The 25,326-nt window shown below is 42.0% G+C and overlaps 2 protein-coding genes across 3 annotated transcripts; both read left to right on the plus strand.

Annotated features, from left to right (window-relative positions):
• Window positions 1-7,618: 7,618 nt before the first annotated feature.
• LOC139558705 (guanine nucleotide-binding protein G(I)/G(S)/G(T) subunit beta-3-like) lies at window positions 7,619-10,733 on the plus strand. Of its 2 annotated transcripts, none has more exons than XM_071374034.1 (7): window positions 7,619-7,675; window positions 8,068-8,216; window positions 8,625-8,694; window positions 9,005-9,161; window positions 9,372-9,640; window positions 9,956-10,172; window positions 10,618-10,733. In XM_071374034.1, exons 1-7 carry the CDS (start codon window positions 7,619-7,621, stop codon window positions 10,722-10,724), a joined length of 1,026 nt encoding a protein of 341 aa, XP_071230135.1. In that variant the 3' UTR covers window positions 10,725-10,733. The 2 variants fall into 2 exon arrangements, with proteins under 2 accessions (XP_071230135.1, XP_071230136.1); XM_071374035.1 differs by having other exon boundaries at window positions 8,068-8,213; window positions 8,631-8,694.
• A 3,722-nt stretch (window positions 10,734-14,455) lies between these two features.
• LOC139558706 (triosephosphate isomerase A-like) lies at window positions 14,456-24,118 on the plus strand. Its single transcript, XM_071374036.1, has 6 exons — window positions 14,456-14,710; window positions 16,666-16,789; window positions 20,231-20,448; window positions 21,047-21,132; window positions 23,086-23,173; window positions 23,456-24,118. The coding sequence occupies exons 1-6, from the start codon at window positions 14,599-14,601 to the stop codon at window positions 23,572-23,574; spliced, it is 747 nt and encodes a 248-aa protein (XP_071230137.1). The 5' UTR covers window positions 14,456-14,598; the 3' UTR covers window positions 23,575-24,118.
• Window positions 24,119-25,326: the final 1,208 nt, after the last annotated feature.

Genomic DNA, 25,326 nt, shown 5'->3' on the forward strand with positions numbered 1-25,326 from the left:
ATCAACAACGTGCCAGAATTAGCCAATTATACAAAAGGCTAATTAGTTTGGTCATGGTGTTATAGCCATTGTATGCCGGGCCCGACGATACATTAGATTCATCCACAATAATCTCTTACACTGACCGTCATGTGACCATGTTCTTAGTGGGTCTGGTGTCAAAGGTGACAGGGGTGTGTGTGCTGTACTCTAACTTCCTATCTACCTTCTGAGCGTGTTACTAACAGAGGACGTTTGCTAGCCCATTTCTGTCATAGTTGGTTAGGGGTTAGCTAGGATTACAGCAGGGGAGGGAGGGAGTCAGAGAGAGACATGTAGACTGACAAAGAGGCACACAAACATTTACCCCTTTCATACAAAGAACTAAATCCCACTCATTTACATTTATTTCATGATTCCTGCATTTTCACAGATCCTGTAACCAAAATACAGGTATCCAGGCTCTGTGAATGGTTCTCTGCTTTTTTGCAGATAAATTCATTAACACTTCCATTGTTTAACACCTGCTTATTTGAACTGCAAACAGCCCCCATGGTTTAACAGAGAGGGAGAGAGAGCGAAGGGATAGAATGAGCGAGGGAGAGAGAAATAGAGAGAGAGAGGGAGAGTGAAAGAAGGAAAGAGAGAGAGAGAGAGAGAAAGAGAGAGAGTAATACTAAGCGTCCTACTGGGGCCTGATTGGTCTTAACTTACAGCCCTGAACTAATACTGAGAAAAAGAGGAATGAGAAGATTGCTAGGTTTCACAGAACCATAGTAACTAACAATATTACTGGAAAGCATCAGTTGGCTTCACTCTTGCACTGCTTTGAAGGGGCTTTGCAGACCTTTTCAGTGCTGACTGTAGAATAAAATCAACACAGAACATCAATCTGTGTTATAAGGTGTTATAATGTTATAAAATGTATTTTAAAGACTTGGATCAAATACCAAATACTTAACTTGTCAAATACTTTACCTGCTTTCGATTGAGTTTGCCTGGTACAATGGAACGAATAGAATAATCGCTGTGACAAGTGCAAACTCCAAGCTAAATAAAGCACACGCACACATTTACACAGGTCTGTAAGGTATCACAGCTCGTTCCCATATATTCAGACAACATTTATATAGTAATGTTATGAGATGTATAATGTGCTGTTAGGGGGGCCATGGTGCAAGGGTTTCATGCCTGTTGAAACTTTTATCGACTTGTATGCATTACAAGAAAAGATAAAGAAGTTAATCTGTCTTTTATGCAGAGGTTATTCAAAGAATTACATTTGTCAATCAGTGCCACATCCCTGTCATGAAACTAGTTGCATGCAACTTTATCACATATCTATTGGCATCTCATGGTCCACAGCCCCTTGTTGGTAGCCAGGTAGTGGTGGATAAACGGTAATATCAGTGGATTATAAATCAAGGCCTTTTGACTGGTGAAGAGGTGAATCCAATGCGGGTGTTTAAAAACACGGCTGTTTAAAATACGGGTGTTTAAAACCGACAATCACCTCAACCCTTAACTATTTCTGACCCCATGACACATGCCACAGTGACAGGGAACCTGGTCGTTTAGGTTTTCACTTGTAATCCCTCTTGACTAGGAGATCAAGGTGCATTGTCTTGTTAATACCAGAGATTGCATTGCATAGAATAGACGTGTTTGCACAAGATTTCTCCACACATAGAGTCTAATACAACCTATAAAGTAATCATTGCATGGGAGTCATCTAGAATATCAATATTGGGCCATAGCTGAGTGTGCATCAAGGTACAAGGTGTGTTTGTTAAATGGCGATGGCATTGCTTTTGGCATTCTCAAGCAACAAAGCTTGTGTTACTTCATCGAGCGGTCATGTTCGTATCAAGGCACCAAAGACCCCTTGAACTCAGACAAATCTTGCTGTGAGTACTTCTGAATCTATATAATGCTGTAATACAGGAATTACTACAGTAGCACACCCCCAAAGTTCTTGTTCCCATTCAGTCCGATCTTTAAGCCCACCCCGATCTTGTGGGATCTGTGAAATCTCTCCTTCGGACCCACAAGTCAGCTAATTCCCTGTGGCTGAGAAAAGATGATCAACTCTCAAGGTACAGTAGAATTCTCCCTTTATCTTCCACAACTATAAAGGCTTGCCATTTATACCCAAATGCATTCAGCAACTCCACTGGCATCTTCACATCCAAATCTCTATTTTAACCATTCAATCGATCCCTCGATTTCTTGATCCATTTTCTTCTTGTCTTTTCTGTGTCACTTGTGACGCACGTTCTGGTTGGACTGCTCTAATTCCTTAACAAGATTTCAGATTCCCCGGATATCCAATTGGATCCTGATTAACTGGGCTCAACTCATTAGCGCTGATAAATAAATTCAACTCCCCTCAACCTCAACCCCTGCCAATCTCTCAGAAAACCCGACAAAATTCAACCGCTCCACCAGTACAGTCAGACAATAATACTCTGATGTCTGGTCATTTCTGACTGCTGCATCAGATTACTATTGATAGTGAAACCTGCCATTGATAGACTTGATAAGAATCCAAACACCACTCTTTAGTGATGTGTATTTGTATTTGTAGTTGTATTTATTATGGATCCCCATTAGCTGCTGCCAAAGCCGCAGCTACTCTTCCTGGGATCCTGCAAAATTAAGGCAGTTTATACAATTGTAAAAACATTACAACACATTCACAGATTTCACAACACACTGTGTGCCTTCAGGCCCCTACTCCACCACTACCACATATCTACAGTACTAAATCCATGTGTATGTATAGTGCGTATGTTACATTTACATTTACATTTAAGTCATTTAGCAGACGCTCTTATCCAGAGCGACTTACAAATTGGAAAGTTCATACATATTCATCCTGGTCCCCCCGTGGGGAATGAACCCACAACCCTGGCGTTGCAAGCGCCATGCTCTACCAACTGAGCCACACGCACACACACATGTTATCATGTGTGTGTGTGTGTGTGTGTGTGTGTGTGTGTGTGTGTGTGTGTGTGTGTGTGTGTGTGTGTGTGTGTGTGTGTGTGTGTGTGTGTGTGTGTGTGTGTGTGTGTGTGTGTGTGTGTGTGTGTGTGTGTGTGTGTGTGTGTGTGTGTGTGTGTGTGTGTGTGTCTGTCTGTGCCCATGTTTGTGTTGCTTCACAGTCCCCGCTGTTCCATAAGGTGTTTTTTAATCTGTTTTTTTAATCAAATTTTACTGCTTGCGTCAGTTACTTGATGTGGAATAGAGTTCCATGTAGTCATGGCTCTATGTAGTACTGTGTGCCTCCCATAGTCTGTTCTGGACTTGGGGACTGTGAAGAGACCTCTTGTGGCATGTCTTGTGGGGTATGCATGGGTGTCTGAGATGTGTGCCAGTAGCTAAGACAGATAGCTTGGTGCAATCAACATGTCAATACCTCTCATAAATAAAAGTAGTGATTAAGTAAATCTCTCCTCCACTTTCAGCCAGGAGAGATTGACATGCATATTATTAATATTAGCTTTCCGTGTACATCCAAGGGCCAGCCATTCTGCTCTGTTCTGAGCCAATTGCAATTTTCCTAAGTTCTTTTTTGTGGCACCTGACCACAAGACTGAACAGTAGTCAAGGTGTGACAAAACTAGGGCCTGTAGGACATTGATAGTGTTGTTAAGAAGACAGAGCATCGCTTTATTATAGACAGACTGCTCCTCATCTTAGCTACTACTGCATCAATATGTTTTGACCATGACAGTTTACAATCTAGGGTTACTTCAAGCAGTTTAGTCACCTCAACTTACTCAATTTCCATATGATTTATTCCAAGTTTTAGTTAAGGTTTAGGGTTTAGTGAGTGTTTTGTTCCAAATACAATTATTTTATTTTTAGAAATATTTAGGGCTAACTTATTCCTTGCCACCCACTCTGAAAATAACTGCAGCTCTTTGTTGAGTGTTGCAGTCATTTCAGTCGCTGTAGTAGCTGACGTGTATAGTGTTGAGTCATCCGCATACATAGACACTCTGTGTAACGGAATTCGTCCTCCTCATCTGACGAGTAAGAAATGTCGGACCAATACGCAGCGTGGTGAGTATTCATATTTATTCGAATACTTTAAATAAAGAACAAAACAATAAACATACGAAATAGACGAAGACGCAACAGTCCTGAAATAGTGAACACTAAAACACACCAACAGGAACAATCACCCACAACCCACAATACAAAACAGGCTACCTAAATATGGCTCCCAATCAGAGACAACGACTGACACCTGCCTCTGATTGAGAACCATTATATGGTTATATTTGAGAGGCTTCCATTAAAGAACACCCTCTGTGTTCTGTTAGACAAGTAACTCTTTATCCACATTATAGCATGGAGTGTAAAGCCATAACACATACGTTTTTCCAGCAGCAGACTATGATCGATAATGTCAAAAGCTGCACTGAAGTCTAACAAGACAGCCCCCCACAATAATTTTATCATCAATTTCTCTCAGCCAATCATCAGTCGTTTGTGTAAGTGCTGTGCTTGTTGAGTGTCCTTCCCTATAAGCATGCTGAAATTCTGTTGTCAATTTGTTAACTGGTTGGACTGCTCTAGTTGGTAGGCCTACCATGCAATTGGCTGGAAGAGTTTTCTGAGCCACTCCAGGTCAGCAAAATCAAATACCCTCTCCTCGTAGACATTAACACTATTATGCTGTCGAATGATGTGGAACTGAATGTGGAAGACATCAAATGTGATTCTCTACCAGCTTTATGTCATAGCCATTGATGTGATGTAACAAATGATGTGTTCTCACTGGCAATGCCGCTCTTTACCCCTCCGCATCTCTCTACTTAATCTTATTCTCACATTTACATCTACACCTGTACCTCTCTCCCTTCATCCCTCCTTCTCTCTTTACCTGCTCTTGTCTTTTGACCTCATCACCTGATTTTCTCCTCCAATCGGTTTACCCATCTCCTCTTGCCATGCTCCATGCTCTCTCTCTCTCTCCTTCCCTCTCTCTATTTCCATCTTCGGGCTTATCCCTTCATCCCTGATCTCCTTCATCCCCTTCAATCCTCATCTGTTCCTCACAGGGCGAAGGGAGAGAGAAAGAGAGAGTTTTCACAGGTTGCCTGCAGCCAGTCTGTGGGTGAAAGCGTAAGAGGAAAGAGAGAGCGAGAGAAGGATAGCAGGGCTGACTTGAGTATTGTGGAACATAAAAAGCTGCTACAAAGGGCTACTGAGGCAGAAAAGCCCAAAAAAGAGGAAGGACCGCATTTTGTTTGGAAAGGTGAGTGATTTTGGGTCACTTTGGTAGCACATACGTGGAACTACATGGAACTACATTGACTTCTCTGATGATTACGAACACGGACCCACATCATCATGGACACTAGCCCATTACCTAGCTCAGTATTCCTCATCCATGATAAGATTTCACAGTTGAAAGACTGGAACTTCATCTGACTTGCAGTAAGGTCCAATGGATTGAATATGAGCGAAATAAACTACTCAATGGTCGGTCAATGACAAGAAGTAATAAATGGAGTTCTCAGCGGTGCTCATTTCCACCAGAGGATGAATTCTAATGGCATGCAACAAGTGCACTGTTGACTGCTGTCTTTGCAAGTGAGAGAGAGAGAGAGAGAGAGAGAGAGAGAGAGAGAGAGAGAGAGAGAGAGAGAGCGAGAGAGAGAGAGAACTGGTAGGTCGCCGTGAAATGGCTGTCACCAGTAGGTAGTGACAGTGACATCATTGAGTGCTTTTCGTCTCAGAATCCGTTTCATTTATTAGGTAACAACAGCAGGCAAAGACATTATCAGCATTGTCATGAAGGTTGCAAATCCTCCCCCATTGATTCTAAAGATCCAGTAAAAGAGGAACAACACCCCAAAAAATCCCAGAGTGAAAGCAGCAAACTGCGGAGCTTGTGCATAACTTTCTATCTCATTTTTCGCACATGTATTGTCTCACATGTATTGATTTAATGCATTGAAGTCTTGCTGACATCTGCAGCCATGCTAATAGAATGGCGCACGTCTCGAGTACTTCTATCTAGACAAACAGGAATAGAGGCCATTCTGTGCATTTGTGCAAAGATCATTTCAAAGGAAATAACCAAACAGGAAACTGAAGAAGACTCCCTTAAAAAAAACTCACATTTCTACCTGATAGGCCCATATCCTTGCCTATTCTTGTCCCCTCTATCCACTCTTTCTCTCTTCTCCCCTCTCTTGCTCCCTCTTTCTGATCCAGTGGTAAAGGGCAGTCAGTAATCGGATGACAGGAGATTTGACTGGAAAAGCCTCCTTTAAGATCCCCTGATGGGGCTTTAAAGCTCTATTCCCACTCGGCACAGACGTCATTTCGTCTAGTTTTGATTTACATTTGATTGAGTTGTCAACTAATGTGAATTCAACATGAAATCAACAAGAATTTGAACCGTGTCATTGGATTTAGGTTCAAAGTTGGGTGAAAAAACAAAAATTCCTTTACGTTGATGACTTTTCCCACATTGATTCAACGTCTTCGCATTGAAATGACATGCAAACAACGTTGATTCAACCAGTTTGTGCCCAGTAAGTTGTGCCCACCCCTCCTCGCCCTCTGTCCCGATGGCTCTTTTCATAGGTCAAACCACCTACTAAACTTGCTTAGCCAATGCTTTGTTCAATCTGTGAACAATTATTTCTGTGAAAGTAATACCTTTTGTTAATACTGTATTTGCAAGGATGTGTGCTGTAGTAGTTGGATTCGTTTTCGAGATTTGTTGTTAACATTTAAACGGTTTACAAAAGTGGTGTGTGTTGGTAATTGTGCCTCCAATTATGAAAACGTCAGCATCCAATTAAAGAGTATTAGGGCCACACACAGCTAACCACTAATTACCTCTTGATCATGAAATATTCTCTCTTAAAAGGCATTGAAAGTCAGAGTTAGGGGGGAGAAAAGAAGGTTCATGCTAAATCGTGTCTTAAACTTGTTTTAATTGTAACACAAAAGAATAAGAATTTAAGTAATAAATAGGAAAATAAGTAAGTTGTAAAGTTAAATGAGGCCTTCTAAGTAAAAATGGCAAGTATTCTCGAAAGACAGACAACACTTCCGTAATGAACTATAAAAAACGAAATGGCTGTCTGTGTTACAGATAAAACAGCCAGGAATTTGCCTTATTCTTCAGATACATGAAGGTAGATCTTGGATATGTCACTAATTCTGCATATTAGACTTCTAGCACAGTGGATGTGGGATTATACCTCGTACTGTACTCAAGAAGGCCAATCTAGGCTCTTGCACCATACTAAATGACGAAAGCACCTGATTGGTTTAGTTTAGGGGGTCAGAGGCCATGGGGGGTTACTGGAGCAATAAGTCCAGTTACGTTCTCCTCAAACAGATGGCCACCGTATACAGTATATCTACTGCACATATTTGAGAACATGAATTCTCAGTTCTATTTAATTAAGATCTTCGTTATATGATTGAGTTCTACATTGCATCCATTTTACAATGAGGACAGCATTTTTGCCAAGCCTGGATCTGTATATGTATGCAATCAAATAAGTTTGAAACATAAAACTATTTTCCTTTTCTCTTTCTCCCTTTCTTCTAGTCTGCCATTTTTTTTCTCCAGCGGTGACAGCCCCTATCAACCGTTGCCATGGGTGAAATGGACACGTTGAAAAAGGAGGCCGATGGTCTGAAGGCGCAGATTGAAGTGAGTCTCGTTATCACAGCATGTCAATGGTTGCCACAAGACAATTTTTGGTTTGTTTGTTACGATCTTCAATATCACCCCAGTCAAAAAAAGACATCATCAGATAAATAACTTGGAATCATAGTACCAATAATGCACAAGAAGTCATGTACAGTACCTACAGAGTTAATAACATATAGCCTACATTTAGTTTCCTCCACATACCAGAACTGGCATTGAGATAAAGTTATACTAAGACATTGTAAGCAGTGTCTGGTTCCTGAAAAATGTAAATACAACAGAAGTATGGAAAACATTCTGCTCCAAACAATTTATGCTTATTTTTCTACAACTATTTGACTCTTCACTTAACTTGTTCCTCTCCTACCTGTGAATCCCTTTCCCACCACTAGGCAGGCCGCAAGGCGGTCAATGACACCACCATGGCCACTCTAGCATCTGGTGTGGCGGCTGCACCTCGTGTCCAGCTGAAAAACAGAAAGACATTGAAGGGCCACTTGGCCAAAATCTACGGCTTGCACTGGTCCGCTGATAACAGGTGAGAAGGTGTTCTTGTCCAGATAGCTGAGAATGGGGATGGCGTCAGGGACAGTTTAGCTCACCATAGACACCCCACCACTACCACTAGCCAGTGTGGGATAGGGACGATTGAAAAACATAGAGAAGGTCTACCTTGAGCAAGATAGAGGAGGTCGATACAGGGGGTTGTCTGATGCGCAATTCAAACCAAATGGACTCTGATATCAAAAGGTCCCATTGTTTAAAAGTGTCCACGATGACATGCAGGTGTCATGGGGTTCAATTAAAATGCTTTTGAAAGGCCTTCATTGTTTCAAATGTTGCATTGTCAAAGTATTAAGCCAGATTCATACCGGACCTCGTGCCTAAACCCTGTTCACACAGAATTTGATACACTGACTAACCACTTGTTGAACTTTCTTTTTCTCTCCCACAGGCACATGGTCAGTGCCTCACAGGATGGCAAGCTTCTTATTTGGGACACCTACACCGGCAACAAGGTAAGGACTGATCACTGATCAGTCATCATCTTCACGTCTCTAACTATTTTCCTCTTAATGCATAGGATTTATATAGAGCGCTTTCTACTTGGTTTGCAAATGTATGGAGTAAATCCCTACTTCAACCACCGACGTGTAGAAGCAGTACCCACTTTTCTTTTAGATTGTCTTGACTTTGACTACGCAGCACACACTCTACGAATGTATTTATATGGTAAAAGTCAGCTAGTTGGGTATCTTAAGTCTTCTAATCTTGAGACAAAGCGAACTGGAAAGTGAGTGGTCTAGCGTTCTTCTCCCTGCCTTCCAGGTATATGCCGTCCCCCTCAAGTCCTCCTGGGTAATGAGTTGCTCCATGGCCCCTTCTGGCAATCTGGTGGCCAGCGGAGGTCTGGATAACATGTGCACCATCGCCAATATCAAGGGTGCCAGCCCAAAGACCCTCAGGGAGCTGGACGCACATGAAGGTGGGTATCGTAGTACAATGTCTGCTTCATCCGAGTTATCGTCAACTCCGATACCAACTGGGTTTACGGTCAACTCCGTGACCAACTGGGTTATGGACCAACTACAAGAGAATTCATTAAAAGCGTGTTCAATAAATTGGATGAGATCCAAATACGTAGGATATAAGTAGTACAAACAATAACATATCTATCTTTCTCCTTCCATCTCAGGCTACCTTTCTCATAGCCGCTTCCTGAGCGACAATGAGATCCTCACTGCATCCGGTGACACCACTTGTTGCCTGTGGGATCTGGAGACTGGCAAGCAGAAGGTGATCTACAAGAGCCACGTGGGTGACTGTATGTGCCTGGCCGTGTCACCAGACCAGAACACTTTCATCTCAGGGGCGTGTGACTCCAGCGCCAAGCTGTGGGACATAAGAGATGGTGGCTGCAAGCAGACCTTCATCGGCCACACGAGTGACATTAACGCCATTGCGGTGAGCACATAAGACACGCCCCAGGGTTTTTCCTGGTCAGAATGACTCTGAATGATCTATATATTGTAGTGACCTTAACCCAACAACTATCGACTTTGTCAAGATGTTGGGTTGCAGGTACAAGATTCTGGGTTCGGGCTCCGGTTGAGACTACCCCGTGACTTCAGTAGTCAGGGGGTAGTGCGATCCAAAATCGAAACATAATTTAGTCTGTACTTTGCTAACTCAGTCAACTCACCGGGCAAACTAACCTTCAAGTTCAATACATGTCAAAACAAAACAATACATACTGAAATGGCCTTCTTTATACCCCAGTTCTACCCTAGCGGCACTGCAGTTATCACAGGTTCCGATGACTGCACCCTCAAGATGTACGACCTCCGTGCTGACCAAGAGGTCAATGGCTACCAGGACGCTGCATTGAATGCTGGCGTCACGTCAGTCTCCCTCTCCAGCTCAGGCCGCCTCATCTTCGCCGGCTACGACAACTTCAACTGCAACATCTGGGATTCTCTGAAGGCCGAGAAAGTTGGTGAGTAAAAGTGTGAGGGAAACCAGTGAGAGAGAAGGGAGAGGACTGAGGGGATGGGTGAAAAGGAGTGAGTAGAGACAGAGACAAACAAAGAGAGAACAGTCAATGTAAAGAGAGGGAGGCAGAAGAGGAGACAGATGGCATGAGTGAAAAATCTGCCGATGTGCCCTTGAGCAAGGCACGTAACCCTAATTGCTCCTGTAAGTTGCTCTTGATAGGAGCATCTGCTAAATGACTCAAATGTAAATGTAAATAAGTGGGTGGTTTAAACACAGGTAATGAAAGGGAGAAAGCGTATAGTCAAAGAAGTCTGGATGAGAGGCAGTCAATCAAAGAAACACGGGTAAAAAAGGGAATAGAAACTAGAACTGCATCATTTGCATCAGTGTGGATGACTATCTTCTTCTTCTTCTCTCATCCCTCTGTCTCTTTCTCTCTCTCTCAGGTGTTCTGTCTGGCCATGACAACAGAGTGAGCTGCATTGGGGTGCCAGACGATGGATTGGGTGTCTGCACAGGATCCTGGGATAGCTTCCTAAAGATCTGGAACTGAGCTGGTCCTCCAGAGGCGACATTGGGAAAGAGAGAGGGGAAGACAGGGGGGGGAGGGGGGTGGAGCTAGAGGAGGAGAGGAGAAGGGGTTAAACACAAGCCTGAGAAAAAAAGGATGCTCATTTTGGGATTGGGGAGATATCAGGCGGAGGATTTTTGTCGTACCAGTTCACATAATTTCTTCCCTTCTCTCTCTCCCTCCTTTTCATCTATGTATGCAATGTGAGAGGTGGTGAATGGGACTTCATAGAACATACTGTATAAATGACATCGACAGCAGAACAAGATGCAGCCACACTACGTGTACACGTGAGAGTTTTAAAGTTATTGTTCAGACTATCAATATCGAGACGATGACAAACATTAAAAAAAAATAGGATTATTTGAAATAATAAATGAATTAATGAAGAAAATATGCTCTACTTGTATCTAAGGTGAGAGTGACAATTGCACATATAGATTTTTGACAATAAAAATGTGAAATAAATACAGAAATATAATGAACATAAATATAGATTTAGTATTACAGATCTATTTTTATTGTTTTGAGATCTTTGATGTATAAAGCCCACACTTATTAGCTGAAAGTTGATATGTACATTTATTTACATTTAGGTAATGTATTATTTATTGGAGTGCAGAGTTGATGTACAGTGCGGTTTGGTCACACAAATCCAATGTATGTGTGCCACAGGATTTGGCTGTTGACATTTTGGCATTTTGGGCCTACGATGATACATGCTAACCAACAGCACCCTCTGTCTTTGCCCCAAAATGGCTGCCATCACCTATCACCAACAAAATTAAACCATGTTCAATCACATACATCCGAGTTTGTCTATCCCTCTACTTTGAGTGTCCAGCATTCCTGAATCCTACTTCAGGAAAAAGGTTCTTGAGGTGTTACATATCAGATAACAATATATTCCCTCCCAACTGCATTTTGTAGCACTTTTACACATCGGCAGTATCTCTGTAAACATGCTATGTTTGTTGAAAAACCTTTCTAATAAACCTAGAATTCTGCATTAACACCATGTCTGTGTATTTGCGCTTTGACAGTTAACCATTTAGAACAAAGTTTGACCAGGCTAATGTATACAGTTGTATTTCATATACAGATCTCTTTCTGGAGGACATTATTAAATGTTTTAGTTATGTGTCTTTACGTCAGTTTTTTTTCTTTTCCTTTTTGTGAGGTTTTTGTTTTGCTTATTCATCTTGTGTTTGTCGTCTCATGTTAAAACGAAGCTCACATGCTGTACTCCAATGCTTCATAATAAAACATCATTTAAACCGAACGCAAACATAACTACTCAACATGTGGAAACATTGGTAAGCGACCACGTTTTGGTTTAGTGGGGCTGTGAAAATGTAACCACCTTTCTAGACATAAGGACTGACAACTCATGACATCCACAAGATAACGTTAAACATATTTTGAAGCTATTACCAGATTGGATCCCAGTCCAATATTTTGTAGATTAAGACCACATTGTGGGGGGGTTCGATTAATCTGGCCTGGGCGCCTGTGTAGGCGTGTTTTGCACTGTCTGACTGTTGATTTGGAACTAAGTTTCCTACGCGGCTCTGGCCAATGTTGAAGTCGGCTCAAAAGATATAAGGACTGACAACTCATGACATCCACAAGATAATTTTGTTTGACGTAGGTTCAGCACATTGAGTAATGAGTAGGATTCTGTGTTTTGACGTGCAAAAGTGATCACTTTTGATAAAAACGCTTTATCTGAGTTCCCAATGAAAACTAGTTTAAAAATTAGAACATACACTACTGTTCAAAAGTTTGGGGTAACTTAGAAATGTCCTTGTTTTTGAAAGAAAAGCTATTTTTTTGTCCATTAAAATAACAACAAATTGATCAGAAATACAGTGGAGACATTGTTAATGTTGTAAATGACTATTGTAGCTGGAAACTGCAGATTTTTTATGGAATATGTACCTAGGCGTACAGAGGCCCCATATCAGCAACCATCACTCCTATGTTCCAAAGGCACATTGTGTTAGCTACTCCAAGTTTATAATTTTAAAAGGCTAATTGATCATTAGAAAACCATTTTGCAATTATGTTAGCATAGCTGAAAACTGTTGTTCTGATTAAAGAAGCAATAAAACTGGCCTTTAGACTAGTTAAGTATCTGGAGCATCAACATTTGTGGGTTCGATTACAGGCTGAAAATGGCCAGAAACAAAGACCTTTCTTCTAAAACTCATCAGTCTATTCTTGTTCTGAGAAATTAAGGCTATTCCTTGCGAGAAATTGCCAAGAAACTGAAGATCTCGTACAACGCTGTGTACTACTCCCTTCACAGAAAAGCGCAAACTGTCTCTAACCAGAATAGAAATAGGAGTGGGAGGCCCCGGTGCACAACTGAGCAAGAGGACAAGTACATTACAGTGTCTAGTTTGAGAAACAGACGCCTCACAAGTCCTCAACTGGCAGCTTCATTAAATAGTACCCGCAAAACACCGGTCTCAACGTCAACAGTGAAAAGGCGACTCCGGGATGCTAGCCTTCTAGGCAGAGTTGCAAAGAAAAAGCCATTTCTCAGACTGGGCAATAAAAAGAAAAGATTAAGATGGGCAAAAGAACAGACACTGGACAGAGGAACTTTCTGTTTCTGAATGATTCACACCATGCTGCATTGTTGACAAGATGACCAGGGGATGCAGATTACCGGTTGATTTGAGCATGGCACACCTCCCTCACTAGAGTCAAATGGGAAAGGGAAAGTTGTACAACTGAATGGCTTCAACTGAAATGTGCCTTCCGCATTTAACCCAACCCCTCTGAACCAGAGAGGTGCAGGGGGCTGCCTTAATCGACATCCACGTCTTCAGCGCCCAAACAGTGGATTAACTGTCTTGCTCAGGGGAAGAATGACAGATGCTTACCTCCGCAGCTCTGGGATTCAATCCAGCAACCTTTTGGTTACTGGCCTAATGCTCTAACCACGAGGCTACCTGCAATGGGGTGGTAGATTAGATTGAAGGTGGTGTGTGTGTGTGTGTGTGTGTGTGTGTGTGTGTGTGTGTGTGTGTGTGTGTGTGTGTGTGTGTGTGTGTGTGTGTGTGTGTGTGTGTGTGTGTGTGTGTGTGTGTGTGTGTGTGTGTGTGTGTGTGTGTGTGTGTAAACTGTAGGGATGCCCATGTTGCTGGGGATCAGAAGTGTCTGGTGCGAGAGAGGCAGGTTGAGGTTGCCAGGGTGAAGGTTGTGGGGAAAAGATGTCATATGCTGCGGCAGTGAAGAAAATAGAGGAAGATGGGTCAATGGTGAGGGATCCTAAGAGGCTCCCGGTGAGTTGCAGAATTTTGCCAGTACAGAGTAATAGGTCTACAAATGAAATGTGCTTCAGTAAGGTTGTCTTTTTAGTGTTCATTGCTATGGTTATCAACTGTACAGCAGGTATGGAACGTAAGTCACAGAAAACAGGTGTTGTGGTGGCAGCTGCAGAGAAGTACGTGGGATTAGGAGATTTTAATGCAGAAGAGTTACAGGGGGTGTTGAATGGTATTGTCCCCTCCTCCCAGGCCATTGGCCTGGTAAGGGATTAGATAGGGTTAAATTAGTGGAATGGGGGGAGTGTTTTTTTACGAGTGTAGGGTTAATACAGTGGTTGGCAGTGTAATTATTTTTTTTCTATCACAAAGTAGAATGGATTTGTTCTCCGGTCCAGTTGGTGGCGGTAATGTAACAGTATATTGGTTGCCAAATGCCGTTAAACCCCACCGAAGAAGAAGAAGCTTAAAGAAAAACGGGGAGAAGACTGCTTCTGCTTACCCACTGTTTGTTGCGAACGCATCACCTCTTAGGCCCGTGTTGTCGGTTTTCCGGTATCGTCTAACGCCCAGCCATCATGTCTTCTAGAACATTTTTCGTAGGAGGAAACTGGAAGATGAACGGTGACAAGAAGAGCCTGGGCGACCTTATAACGACCCTGAACACTGCAAGCCTCAACGATGAAACCGGTATTCGATTTTTGTCTATCTTCAGTCTAAAATGTGCCCTAATACGTTGTTGACACTACATTCTTATTGATACCAATATATTTATATACACATGTTAACATGAAACTAGTGAATGTATTTTTAAAAAATCACTAAACAGAAGAATGATGCTGATGATTGCGTCAAACGACACGAGAACAACGCCATGACATTGAAGTCACGTGACGTATCTTTTGATCGCTATGTGGAATACTTGGGACGTCTTTAATCCTTACCATAACCTATACCTAACCCTACATTTGAATCCTTACCTCAACCATTTTAAATTTGAACTTCAATGGGGTAGGGACGTCCCAAGGATTCTGGATAGCACGGACCTGGGCTGTTAATGAGATCTATGCTCATTGGACTCAGCATAGTTTCCCATAACATCTGCGTGCGTTGATGAGACCTGGGCTTTAAATTCCCAATAATAAGCCTGCTCATACATATTGCCTTGGACCAGTGTTTAGCCAGTCCCTCCCGAGTCAGCTTTCACACGGTCTTAATCCACTATCACTTACAAACAAACCTTATGCTGGGCCAGTGCTTATGGGATAGGCTATCACCACAGATAAAAGGGGAAGCCTTCCAATGCAAGTCCACAAATAACATGAGAGGGATGAAACCATGGAGCCACATTCATTTTCAATGGCGGGAAGTGGACGGGAGGACAGTTAGACAATGCAAGCATGGGCGAGGGAGCATGAACAGGGTGGGACCAAAGTTGGGGAAAGCTGAACTTTATCAGTGGTGTAAAGTACTTAAGGGGGTATCTATACTTTACTTATTTATATTTTTGTCAACTTTTACTTCACTACATTCCGAAAGAAAATAATGTACTTTTTACTCCATACATTTTCCCTGACACCCAAAAGTACTTGTTACATTTTGACAGGAAAATTGTCAATTTCACACACTTATCAAGAGAACAACCCTGGTCATCTCTACTGCATCTTATCTGGCAGACTCCCTAAACACATGCTTTGTTTGTAAATTATGTCTGAGTGTTGCAGTGTGCATTTGACTCTCCCACCAGATCAGAGGATGACATTTTTTCCCCTTTCATGCTGAGTGGTTATCGAAAGGGATAGCGCTGCAAAAATATTTCAAATCGGCTATGTTGAGGAACTGTCATTCTCAATGGATGTGAAAACAGACTTCGCTTATTTTTTTCTTCGCCTCAAAAAGTATGTTGAAGCTCCACAGTGAAAGTATTTCAGATTGTATTAATTCACTAACTGATCCCCAAATGGGCACATGTATAAGCCTACATTTGCATGCAGGCCAGGTAGTCTAGGCTTAGTTATATGCGTAATCAGGTGTGTGTCCTTACTCAAGATTGACAATAGTGCTCCAAACAAAAGACTATGATTATATTGACAACTCGTCAGTTGAATGAAATAAACTTTTTCCTTGCAAGTTTAGCCTAGGTTGTGGGCTCTGTAAACAACGCGTCCACTCCCACAATGAAAACAGTAAGACTGCAATAATATATTGAATGCATTGACAGAAGTTACTGTAACCAAACAAACATTGTAGATTAGAAATGGTCAATGAACTACTGGTGTGCCATCTCCGAGGCCTTCTCAATGGATTAGTCCACTCAGACAGGTGTGAATCAGACAGGTCTCTTGTGCCATATTTAAAAAAAAATATATATATATATATATTTGCCACTGCTCAACTAATGTCTCGGTCTACCAACAGCCTATCCACCAGCCGAAGGGGTGTAAACTTCTGACTTCGGCTTGCCTGGAGGACAAAATATAGTGTGCACGAACAACTGAAAACCCTTGCCGAAGATCTAAATGTCCACCTAATATGCACAAACCGTTCCGAACTGTTTCACATGGGAAGCATGAGGACGCTTTAAACTCCTCCTCCTGTCTCCCTCGTGTCTCCTCTCTCTACCTCCCTCTCTTACACTCACACAGAGGTGGTGTGTGGTGCTCCCACCGTCTACCTTGACTTTGCCCGCTCGAACCTGGATGCCAGGATCGGCGTCGCCGCACAGAACTGCTACAAAGTTGCCAAGGGGGCCTTCACTGGCGAGATCAGGTAAGGCTCATATGACGACACGTCTTCCACCTTGAGACGGAATCTGTGAACTTGTTTAAGATGGACTCCTTATTGGGCGATTTAGGGACTTCATTGGGAGGATGGATGTTTAACATTCTTTTTTACATTTGTGTATCAAACCATTTTTGAAAAAAACATGATGAAATTGGTAATGTTAGGCCCTTTTCACAGACCATAGGCATAGGTCTAAACTGTACATAATACGGACATCTTGGTGTCATAATGTTCTTTATAGTGTTCTCAAATATGTAGCATGTCTAGATTCTGAATTAAGTAGTGAAAATGTTTATCTCAAAACGACCCTTTTTTACTTGGCTTATTTTTAGACATTGTTTCACAATATACCATTCAAACACGTCAAATGTCAATAGTGGGCTCTGATTTGACACATTTTATACATAGAAATGTAATATTACAGGTCATAAACCATTCACAGCACAGTGTTTTCCACTAGCGTCGGGTGAACAGCCGATTACACCAGGTTGTTTAGATTTTTGTTTGAGTTTGCTCAACTGCTGCTAGCAAAGGAATGTTGGAGAATATCATCTCTGACATGTGAATCCCACCATTGTTGAACGGGGCGTTCCTGAATGTGGGTATTCCTACACAAAAATATTTGCGTGTACATTTGCACTTTATTGAGCATGGAACAATCCAAATAACTTTGTCATTTCTTAATTTCATTATACTCCTACAGTTTTGTGTGCTCCTTGTAAAAAATGTCAGCGTAGAGCCCTGAATTTGCATGTCCCATGTTTTAACTTAAGTTGTAACGATGAGTCAAAATCCACTTAGCCTTTTGTTTTCTGGCACATTCATTTATTTTCTTTTGACTTTCATATAGTAGTCAACTTCGATTCATTTTTCCAAGATGTGGGCTATTTCTGTTTTAATAAAATGCGCAATTTGAACATTGTGGCAGTTCATATCTTGCAGTAAAACTGAATTACGTTAATCGCTAAAGAAGACGAGTTTAATTAATGTTCTTTCACTTAGTGTATAAGATCAGGATTATGTTCTGAGTGTACAAAACATTAAGAACACCGTCCTAATGTTGTCCCCCCTTTCGCCCTCAGAACAGCATCAATTTGTCGGGCATGAACTCTACAAGGTGTTGAAAGCGTTCCACAGGGATGCTGACCCATGTTGTCTCCAATGCTTCCCACAGTTGTGTAAAGTTGGCTGGATGTTCTTTGGTTGTTACACACGGGGAAACTGAGTGTGGAAAACCCCAGCAACCTTCTAGTTCTTGAGACAAACTGGTGCACCTGGCACCTACTACCATACCCTGTTCAAAAGCACTTAAATCTTTTGTCTTGCCTATTCACCCTCTGAATGGCACAGTCTCAATTTTCTCAAGGCTTAAAAATTCCTTATTTAACCTGTCTCCTCCCCTTGATCTACACTGATTTGAAGTGGATTTGACATAATTTGTTCATAATGTTTTATACACTCAGTGTAGGCCTAGGACTAGACGATATCCAAAACAACTAACAATACACTGAATTCTTCAAACATTTTCAGTCATTTAAATTGTAAAGTCATAATACCAAAAAACAAATTTTTACAATTTGGGAGGTAAATTTAATAAGTATTCAAATCAAATTATATTAGTCACCTGCCAAATCTTTTCAATCTCCTGAGGTTTTGTCGTGCCCTCTTCATGACTGTCTTGGTGTGCTTGGACCATGTTAGTTTGTTGGTGATGTGAACACCAAGGAACTTGACGCTCTCAGCCTGCTCCACTGCAGCCCCGTCGATGAGAATGGGGGTGTGCTCGGTCCTCTTTTTCCTGTAGTCCACAATCCTCTCCTTTGTCTTGATCACGTTGAGAGGTTGTTGTCCTGGCACCACACGACCAGGTCTCGGACCTCCTCCCTATAGGCTGTCTCATTGTTGTCGGTGATCAGGCCTACCACTTATCTGCAAATGTAATGATGGTGTTGGAGTTGTGCCTGGCCGTGCAGTCGTGAGTGAACAGGGAGTAGAGGAGGGGACTGAGCACGGGCCCCTGTGTTGAGAATCAGCGTGGCGAATGTGTTTTTACCTACCATTACCACCTGGGGGCGGCTCGTCAGGAAGTCCAGGATCCTGTTGCAGAGGGAGGTGTTTAGTCCCAGGGTCCTTATCTTACTGATGAGCTTTGAGGGCACTATCATGTTGAATGCTGAGCTGTAGTCAATGAATAGCATTCCTTTTTGTCCAGGTGAGAAAGGGAAGTGTGGAGTGCAATGGAGAGTGCATCATCTGTGGATCTGTTGGTGTGGTATGCAAATTGGAGTGGGTCTAGGGTTTCTGGGATGATGGTGTTGATGTGAGCCATGACCAGCCTTTCAAAGCACTTCATGGCTACAGACGTGAGTGCTACGGGTTGGTAGTCGTTTAGGCAGGTTACCTTAGTGTTCTTGGGCACAGGGACTATGGTGGTCTGCTTAAAACATGTTGGAATTACAGACTCGGACAGGGAGAGGTTGAAAATGTCAGTGGAGACACTTGCCAGTTGGTCAGCGCATGCTCGCAGTACACGTCCTGATAATCGATCTGGCCTTGTGACTGTTGACCTGTTTTAAAGGGCTTACTCACTTTGGCTGCAGAGAGCATGCTCAGTCTTCCGTAACAGCTGGTGCTCTCATGCATGTTTTAGTGTTATTTGCCTCGACGTGAGCATAGGAGTAGTTTAGCTCGTCTGGTAGACTCGTGTTACTGTGCAGCTCTCGGCTGTGCTTCCCCTTGTAGTCTAATGGTTTGCAAGCCCTGCCACATCCGACGAGCGTCAGAGCCGGTATAGTACTATTCGGTCTTAGTCCTGTGACGCTTTGCCTGGTTGATGGTTCATCAGAGGACATAGCGGGATTTCTTATAAGCTTCCGGGTTAGAGTCCCGTTCCTTGAAAGCGGCAGCTCTAGCCTTTAGCTCAGTGCGGATGCTGCCTGTAATCCATGGCTTTTGGTTGGGGTATGTACGTATGGTCATCATTTTGTGTATTTCGGGTGGAATCAAAACATTAGACTGTACCAGAGGCCATCGAAATATAGGTTGTGGCCGGGGAGGCCTGGCTGGCTACTTTCCTATTTGTATGGTTATCCAGATACTTGTGAGAACACTGATCAAGCCCTCCTTTAGGATTGCACATTCAGCAAGTCACCAGCAGGGGGAGTTCCCTTTGAATCCATTTTCCCATTCACTGAGTTGGTGGTGCTCATAAAATGTATCATACCTTCAGAATTAGCAGAACCCACTCTGGAAGTTTGATACAAATGTAAAAAAGGATTTTAAACATCTTTCCTCCTAATGAAGTTTCTGTGAGAAATGCCAGAATAATCTGACATACTAAAAATATTTCCATCTTCAATTAAATCTACTATTCTACTATTTTGTGGATGTATTGTGAATCCCTCTCCCTCTTTCTCTCTCCCTCAGCCCTGTGATGATCAAGGACTGTGGCGTGGAGTGGGTGATTCTGGGCCACTCGGAGAGGCGCCACGTGTTCGGGGAGAGCAACGAGCTGATTGGTCAGAAGGTGGCCCACGCCCTGGAGAGTGACCTGGGGGTGATCGCCTGCATCGGAGAGAAGCTGGAGGAGAGGGAGGCTGGAACCACAGAGGACGTGGTGTACGCCCAGACCCAGGCCATCGCAGGTAACCGCTGGGTTCAAACCCCATGTTCGCTGTGTGTCACAGGAACGTATGAGTCCGCTCATCTAAAGCGTTCTCATCATGCAAGCGTTGAACCCTTGCAACACCAGGGTTGTGGTTCGATTCCCACAGGGAATAAGTTGCTTTGGATAAGAGTCTCTACTAAATGACCAGTGTAAACGTTTAGATCCATTATTTTCTCTAACTGAATAACTCTTTGGGGAAGTTGACTAAAAATGTCCATAATCTTCATTTTATATATTCTACCTGCTCTGTTGCACTCCTTCCAAAAATATTTTAGCCATTATTTTGGTATAAGTTGAAAATGTGACATTTTGTTTTGTATTTTTTTGACAAAAACATACATAGACAAAACAATAGACAACTTAAGATTTACATACATTTCAACAAACAATGACATCACACTTTCTCAGAAAACCTTGCCTGAGACCTAAAAAACTAACTCTGGGGTCCATCCCATTAGTCTACGTACCACATGTTGTATTATACATCTTAAGGCAATTAGTGGTAGGCCAAACATAACTTATCATGATCTACATACAGTGCCGTCCATTATATTAATAGAAAGTTATTGTTGTAGACAGCGTGAAGGACTGGAGCAAAGTGGTGCTGGCTTACGAGCCCGTGTGGGCCATCGGTACCGGCAAGACAGCCTCACCCGAACAGGTACGACTCATCGCCATTTCATAACAATATTTACTTAGTTACCTACAACATGCAGACTTTACTATATTTTTGTAAGTTACACGCCGATCTGTGGGAAATGGATATTGGTTTTCTTAATCACATGCATTTAAAAAAAAATTAAATAAAAATTTAAGTTAGCAAGAGTTGTCTGTACATGACTGCAGTGAGCGGGATTCTGTTACGTGAAAGGCGCCAGTTTGCTTCTCGGAATGGCCCACTTCCATCAATCTTTATAGACCACCGCATGTTTAGGCCTGCAGTACACTCACTAGAAACAAGCACTGTGCATTCACACATACGGTTATCATTGTTAGGGAGGTGATATAATGACCGAGGTTAAAGTGCAGACTGCCAGCTTTAGCTTGAGGGTATTTTCATCCATATCATGTGACTGTTTAGAAATTATGGCACTTTGTAGGTAGTCCCCCCAGTTTTAGGGGAGCAAAAGTACTGGGACAAAGTCACTTGTGTATTATGAGTCAAACTTTTTTTGTTGTATTTGTCCCATATTCCTAGCACACAATGATTTGCATCAAGCTTGTGACTAGAAACTTGTTGGATGTACGCAAGTATGTGGACACCAGTGGAGGCTGCTGAGGGAGGACGGCTCATAATGATGTCTGGAATGGAGTCAATGGAGTGGTATCAGACACATCAAAACGTGGTTTCCATGTGGTTGATACCACTCCATTGACTCCATTCTAGCCATTTATTATGAGCTGTATTACGGTATTTGTGCGTCTAACTTTCTCACTCATCATTCAAGATTCATTCAGGACTATACGTAATCATGGTAGAATCCACATTAATGTACAAGTGTTTAGAAACATTCTATTCTTATTTACAACGAAAGTGACTCCAAAATGACACTACATTATTTACCATTCATATCTATTGGGAACAAAATAACCTGAAACACAACCAAAACAAACAGCAAATGCATCCAACAAGTTTGTAGTCACAAGCTTGATGTAGTCAACGCATGCTATGAATATGGGACTAAATACTGAACTTTTGACTACTTTAATACACTTCAGTGAATTTGTCCCTATACTTTTGGTCCCCTAAAAAGGGGCACCATGTACAAAAAGTGCTGTAATGTCTAAACGGTTCACCTGATGTGGTTGAAATCACCCTCAAATTAAAGCTGACAGTCTGCACTTTAACTTCATTGTCATTGATTTCCAATCCAAAGTCCTGGAGTACAGAGCCAAAACAACATGTCTGTGCCAATAGTTTTGTAGCTCGCTGTATGTTTCAAGTAAATCTTCAACAATAGTTCCATTGTTTTAGTTTTTTTTTCTATTGACATAAACAGCTTAGTAGTTTATGCTAAATATGGTTATATTAAGCACTAGTTTGTTTCTGCTGCAAGAGTATTTTTATTTATTTGAATGTGCAGTCAAATGTGATTTAAAAAATATATATATTTCCCCCCCCCTGTTTTTTTTATATATATTTACAGATGGAGGTTGGAATTATACTGTGAAATTGATAAATCCCTTTTAGTGTAAGAGTGGTTTGAAATTTCAGCCCTTTATGGTAGGATGGAGTTTTGGCCTGCCTGGTGATGTCACCAGGTGGTAAATTAGGTGATAGACAGATAAGAGTTCCAAACCTCCCTGCCAATAACGGCTAGTTTTCAGTTTTTCCCTCCCCTCTCGGACGTCTCCCAGACAGTCCTAGCAAAATTATTGCTTGAGAAATTGCTCTTGCTAAGAATTTTGTTTTGTTTATTTTTGACCATTTTAATTCAAATCAAACACAAATTTGACCAACTGGGGACATTTTTTTTGTCCCCACAAGGTCAAGTGTGATTTCTAGGGGGTTAAGGTTAGAATTAGGGTAAGAGTATGGGTTGGTGGAACTGAATTGTGTGTCCCCACAAAGTTGGCTGTACAAGACGCTGTGTGTGAACTTGTCTCGCCCCAGGCCCAGGAGGTGCATGAGAAGCTGAGGGAGTGGATGAGGGCCAACGTCTCTGAGGCCGTGGCCGACTCCGTCCGCATTATCTACGGAGGTCAGTAGGGACCACACTGAACCCAGGCTGCTAATAGCAACGAGACAATCCCCAGAGCCACTGTTTCTAATGGAAATCTTAACAAATATGTATTGGGCTGAATAGAGTTGGGGGGTCAAAAACACACGTTACTGACATCAAATGGAGCTTACAGCATGATTAACATTACTTTGGTGTCTGTTCGAAGAATATGAATGTGTTCCTCAACCTTTGATAAAATTCTTGTATGTATGTGTTACATGCGCACTTGAGTGTTTTTACCAAAGTCCCTCCCTTCTCCAGGCTCCGTGACGGGGGCCAACTGCAAAGAGCTGGGCTCCCAAAACGATGTGGATGGCTTCCTGGTGGGCGGAGCCTCCCTCAAGCCCGAGTTTGTTGACATCATCAATGCACGTGCCTAGAGTGCACAAGCAACCTAACCTGCTGCTAGTAGTGTCCTGTGACTGCATCTCTTCCCCGAGTTTCTGTGTGACAATGAATGACCTGTTTGTCAACAAGGGACGATTTAACTCATTTTGAAATGCACTATAGTTTAGGGGCCGGCCACAGTAAAAGTCCCACATTGATAATACATGTCAGTCTCCATTGTTTGATGTATTCTGTGTGAGGGTGGGACTTTTATTATGGAATGTCTCTTTGGATGGAAGTTCTTAACTACTATATACATTCTAAAATGTACATTCCTGATATATTAATAAGCACTGCACTTAATGATGTTCCATATAGGATATGTGCTCACTCATTACTGTAAGGGGACCAGTACTTTGTGTATTGCTAGTGACCAAGTTCCATTGTCACTAGAAGCAGTCATGCACACGCTTGGTTTAGTCCTTCCTTTCTCTCCTATTGGTTGAATCACGTCAGTAACATTTTCCAGCAAATTACTGTAAAGACAGACCCACAAGGCTGAAGACCACTTGAATAAATGGTTTAGTCTGCTGTGAACTTGTGTCTTCCCGTTCTATGGCTTTCTGTTGTTGGTTCTAAAAGTCGGCAAGTCTCTGGTTACTGCATGACTCTAGCAGAAATATGGCTCCTTCCATCCACCCAAAGTAGGCTGGATAAAACTTTTCAAAATGATTGAAAAGGCTCAACGATTTAAAAACATCTGTTTAAACTATTAACTTGATGTTGCAACCTTCATCAATGGCGTTCATCAGAACCTTTTCAAGTATCACTTATTGTATGCACCCTCCACTTTCCATTATAAACATAATGATTTCAGTGTTTTCCCTATTCATTTAGCGGCGACGCAAAGCTTTTAAACTCAGTTACACGTTATAGTCAAGTTTGGACACACCGCAAAGGGTTTCTTTGTTACTATTTTCTATATTGTAGAATAATAGACATCAAAACTATATAATAACACATGGCGTCATGTAGTAAGCAAAAGTATTAAATCAAAATATTTGAGATTCTTCAAAGTAGCCACCCTTTGCCTTAGACAGCTTTGCACATGCTTGTCATTCTCTCAACCAGCTTGAGGTAGTCACCTGAAATGCATTTCAATTAACAGGTGTGCCTTAAGTTCATTTGTGGAATTTCTTTCCTCAAACCATTTGAGCCAATCACGTGTGTTGTGACAAGGTAGATGTGGTATACAGAAGATAGCCCTATTTGGTAAAATACCAAGTCCATATTATGGCAAGAACAGCTCAAATAAGCAAAGAAAAACAGTCCATTACTTTGACAAGGGCAGTCAATCTGGAAGATTTAAGAACTTTGGAAAATGTCTTCAAGGGCAGGTGCAAAAACCATCAAGTGCTATGATGAAATAGGCTCTCATGAGGACCGCCACAGGAAAGGAAGACCCTGCTGCAAAGGATAAGTTCTTTAGAGTTACCAGCCTCAGAAATTGCAGACCAAGTAAGTGCTTCACAGAATTCTAGTAACAGACACATTTCAACATTTGTTCAGAATCAGGCCTTAGTTGTTTCTTTGCAGCAATTCAACCATTAACGGACACCAATAAGAAGAGACTTTATAGGGCCAAGAAACATGAGCGATGGACATTAAACCGAAGGAAATCTGTCCTTTGGTCTGATGAGTCTGAATTTGAGATCTTTGATTCCAACCACCGTGTCTTTGTGAGACGCGGAGTAGGTGAACAGATGATCTCCGCATGTGTGGTTCCAACCGTGAAGCGTGGAGGT

This window comes from Salvelinus alpinus, chromosome 29, assembly GCF_045679555.1.
Source record: "Salvelinus alpinus chromosome 29, SLU_Salpinus.1, whole genome shotgun sequence".
In the NCBI taxonomy this organism is placed as follows: domain Eukaryota; kingdom Metazoa; phylum Chordata; class Actinopteri; order Salmoniformes; family Salmonidae; genus Salvelinus; species Salvelinus alpinus.

Bases quoted from the DNA above. Each gene is read 5' to 3' on its own strand.
- LOC139558705 (XM_071374034.1), top strand. From the start codon at position 7,619: ATGGGTGAAATGGACACGTTGAAAAAGGAGGCCGATGGTCTGAAGGCG. The intron at 9,162-9,371 runs GTGGGTATCGTA...CTTCCATCTCAG, and splicing joins GGAGCTGGACGCACATGAAG to GCTACCTTTCTCATAGCCGC. The intron at 10,173-10,617 runs GTGAGTAAAAGT...TCTCTCTCTCAG, and splicing joins TCTGAAGGCCGAGAAAGTTG to GTGTTCTGTCTGGCCATGAC.
- LOC139558706 (XM_071374036.1), top strand. From the start codon at position 14,599: ATGTCTTCTAGAACATTTTTCGTAGGAGGAAACTGGAAGATGAACGGT. The intron at 16,790-20,230 runs GTAAGGCTCATA...TCTCTCCCTCAG, and splicing joins GCCTTCACTGGCGAGATCAG to CCCTGTGATGATCAAGGACT. The intron at 23,174-23,455 runs GTCAGTAGGGAC...TCCCTTCTCCAG, and splicing joins CGTCCGCATTATCTACGGAG to GCTCCGTGACGGGGGCCAAC.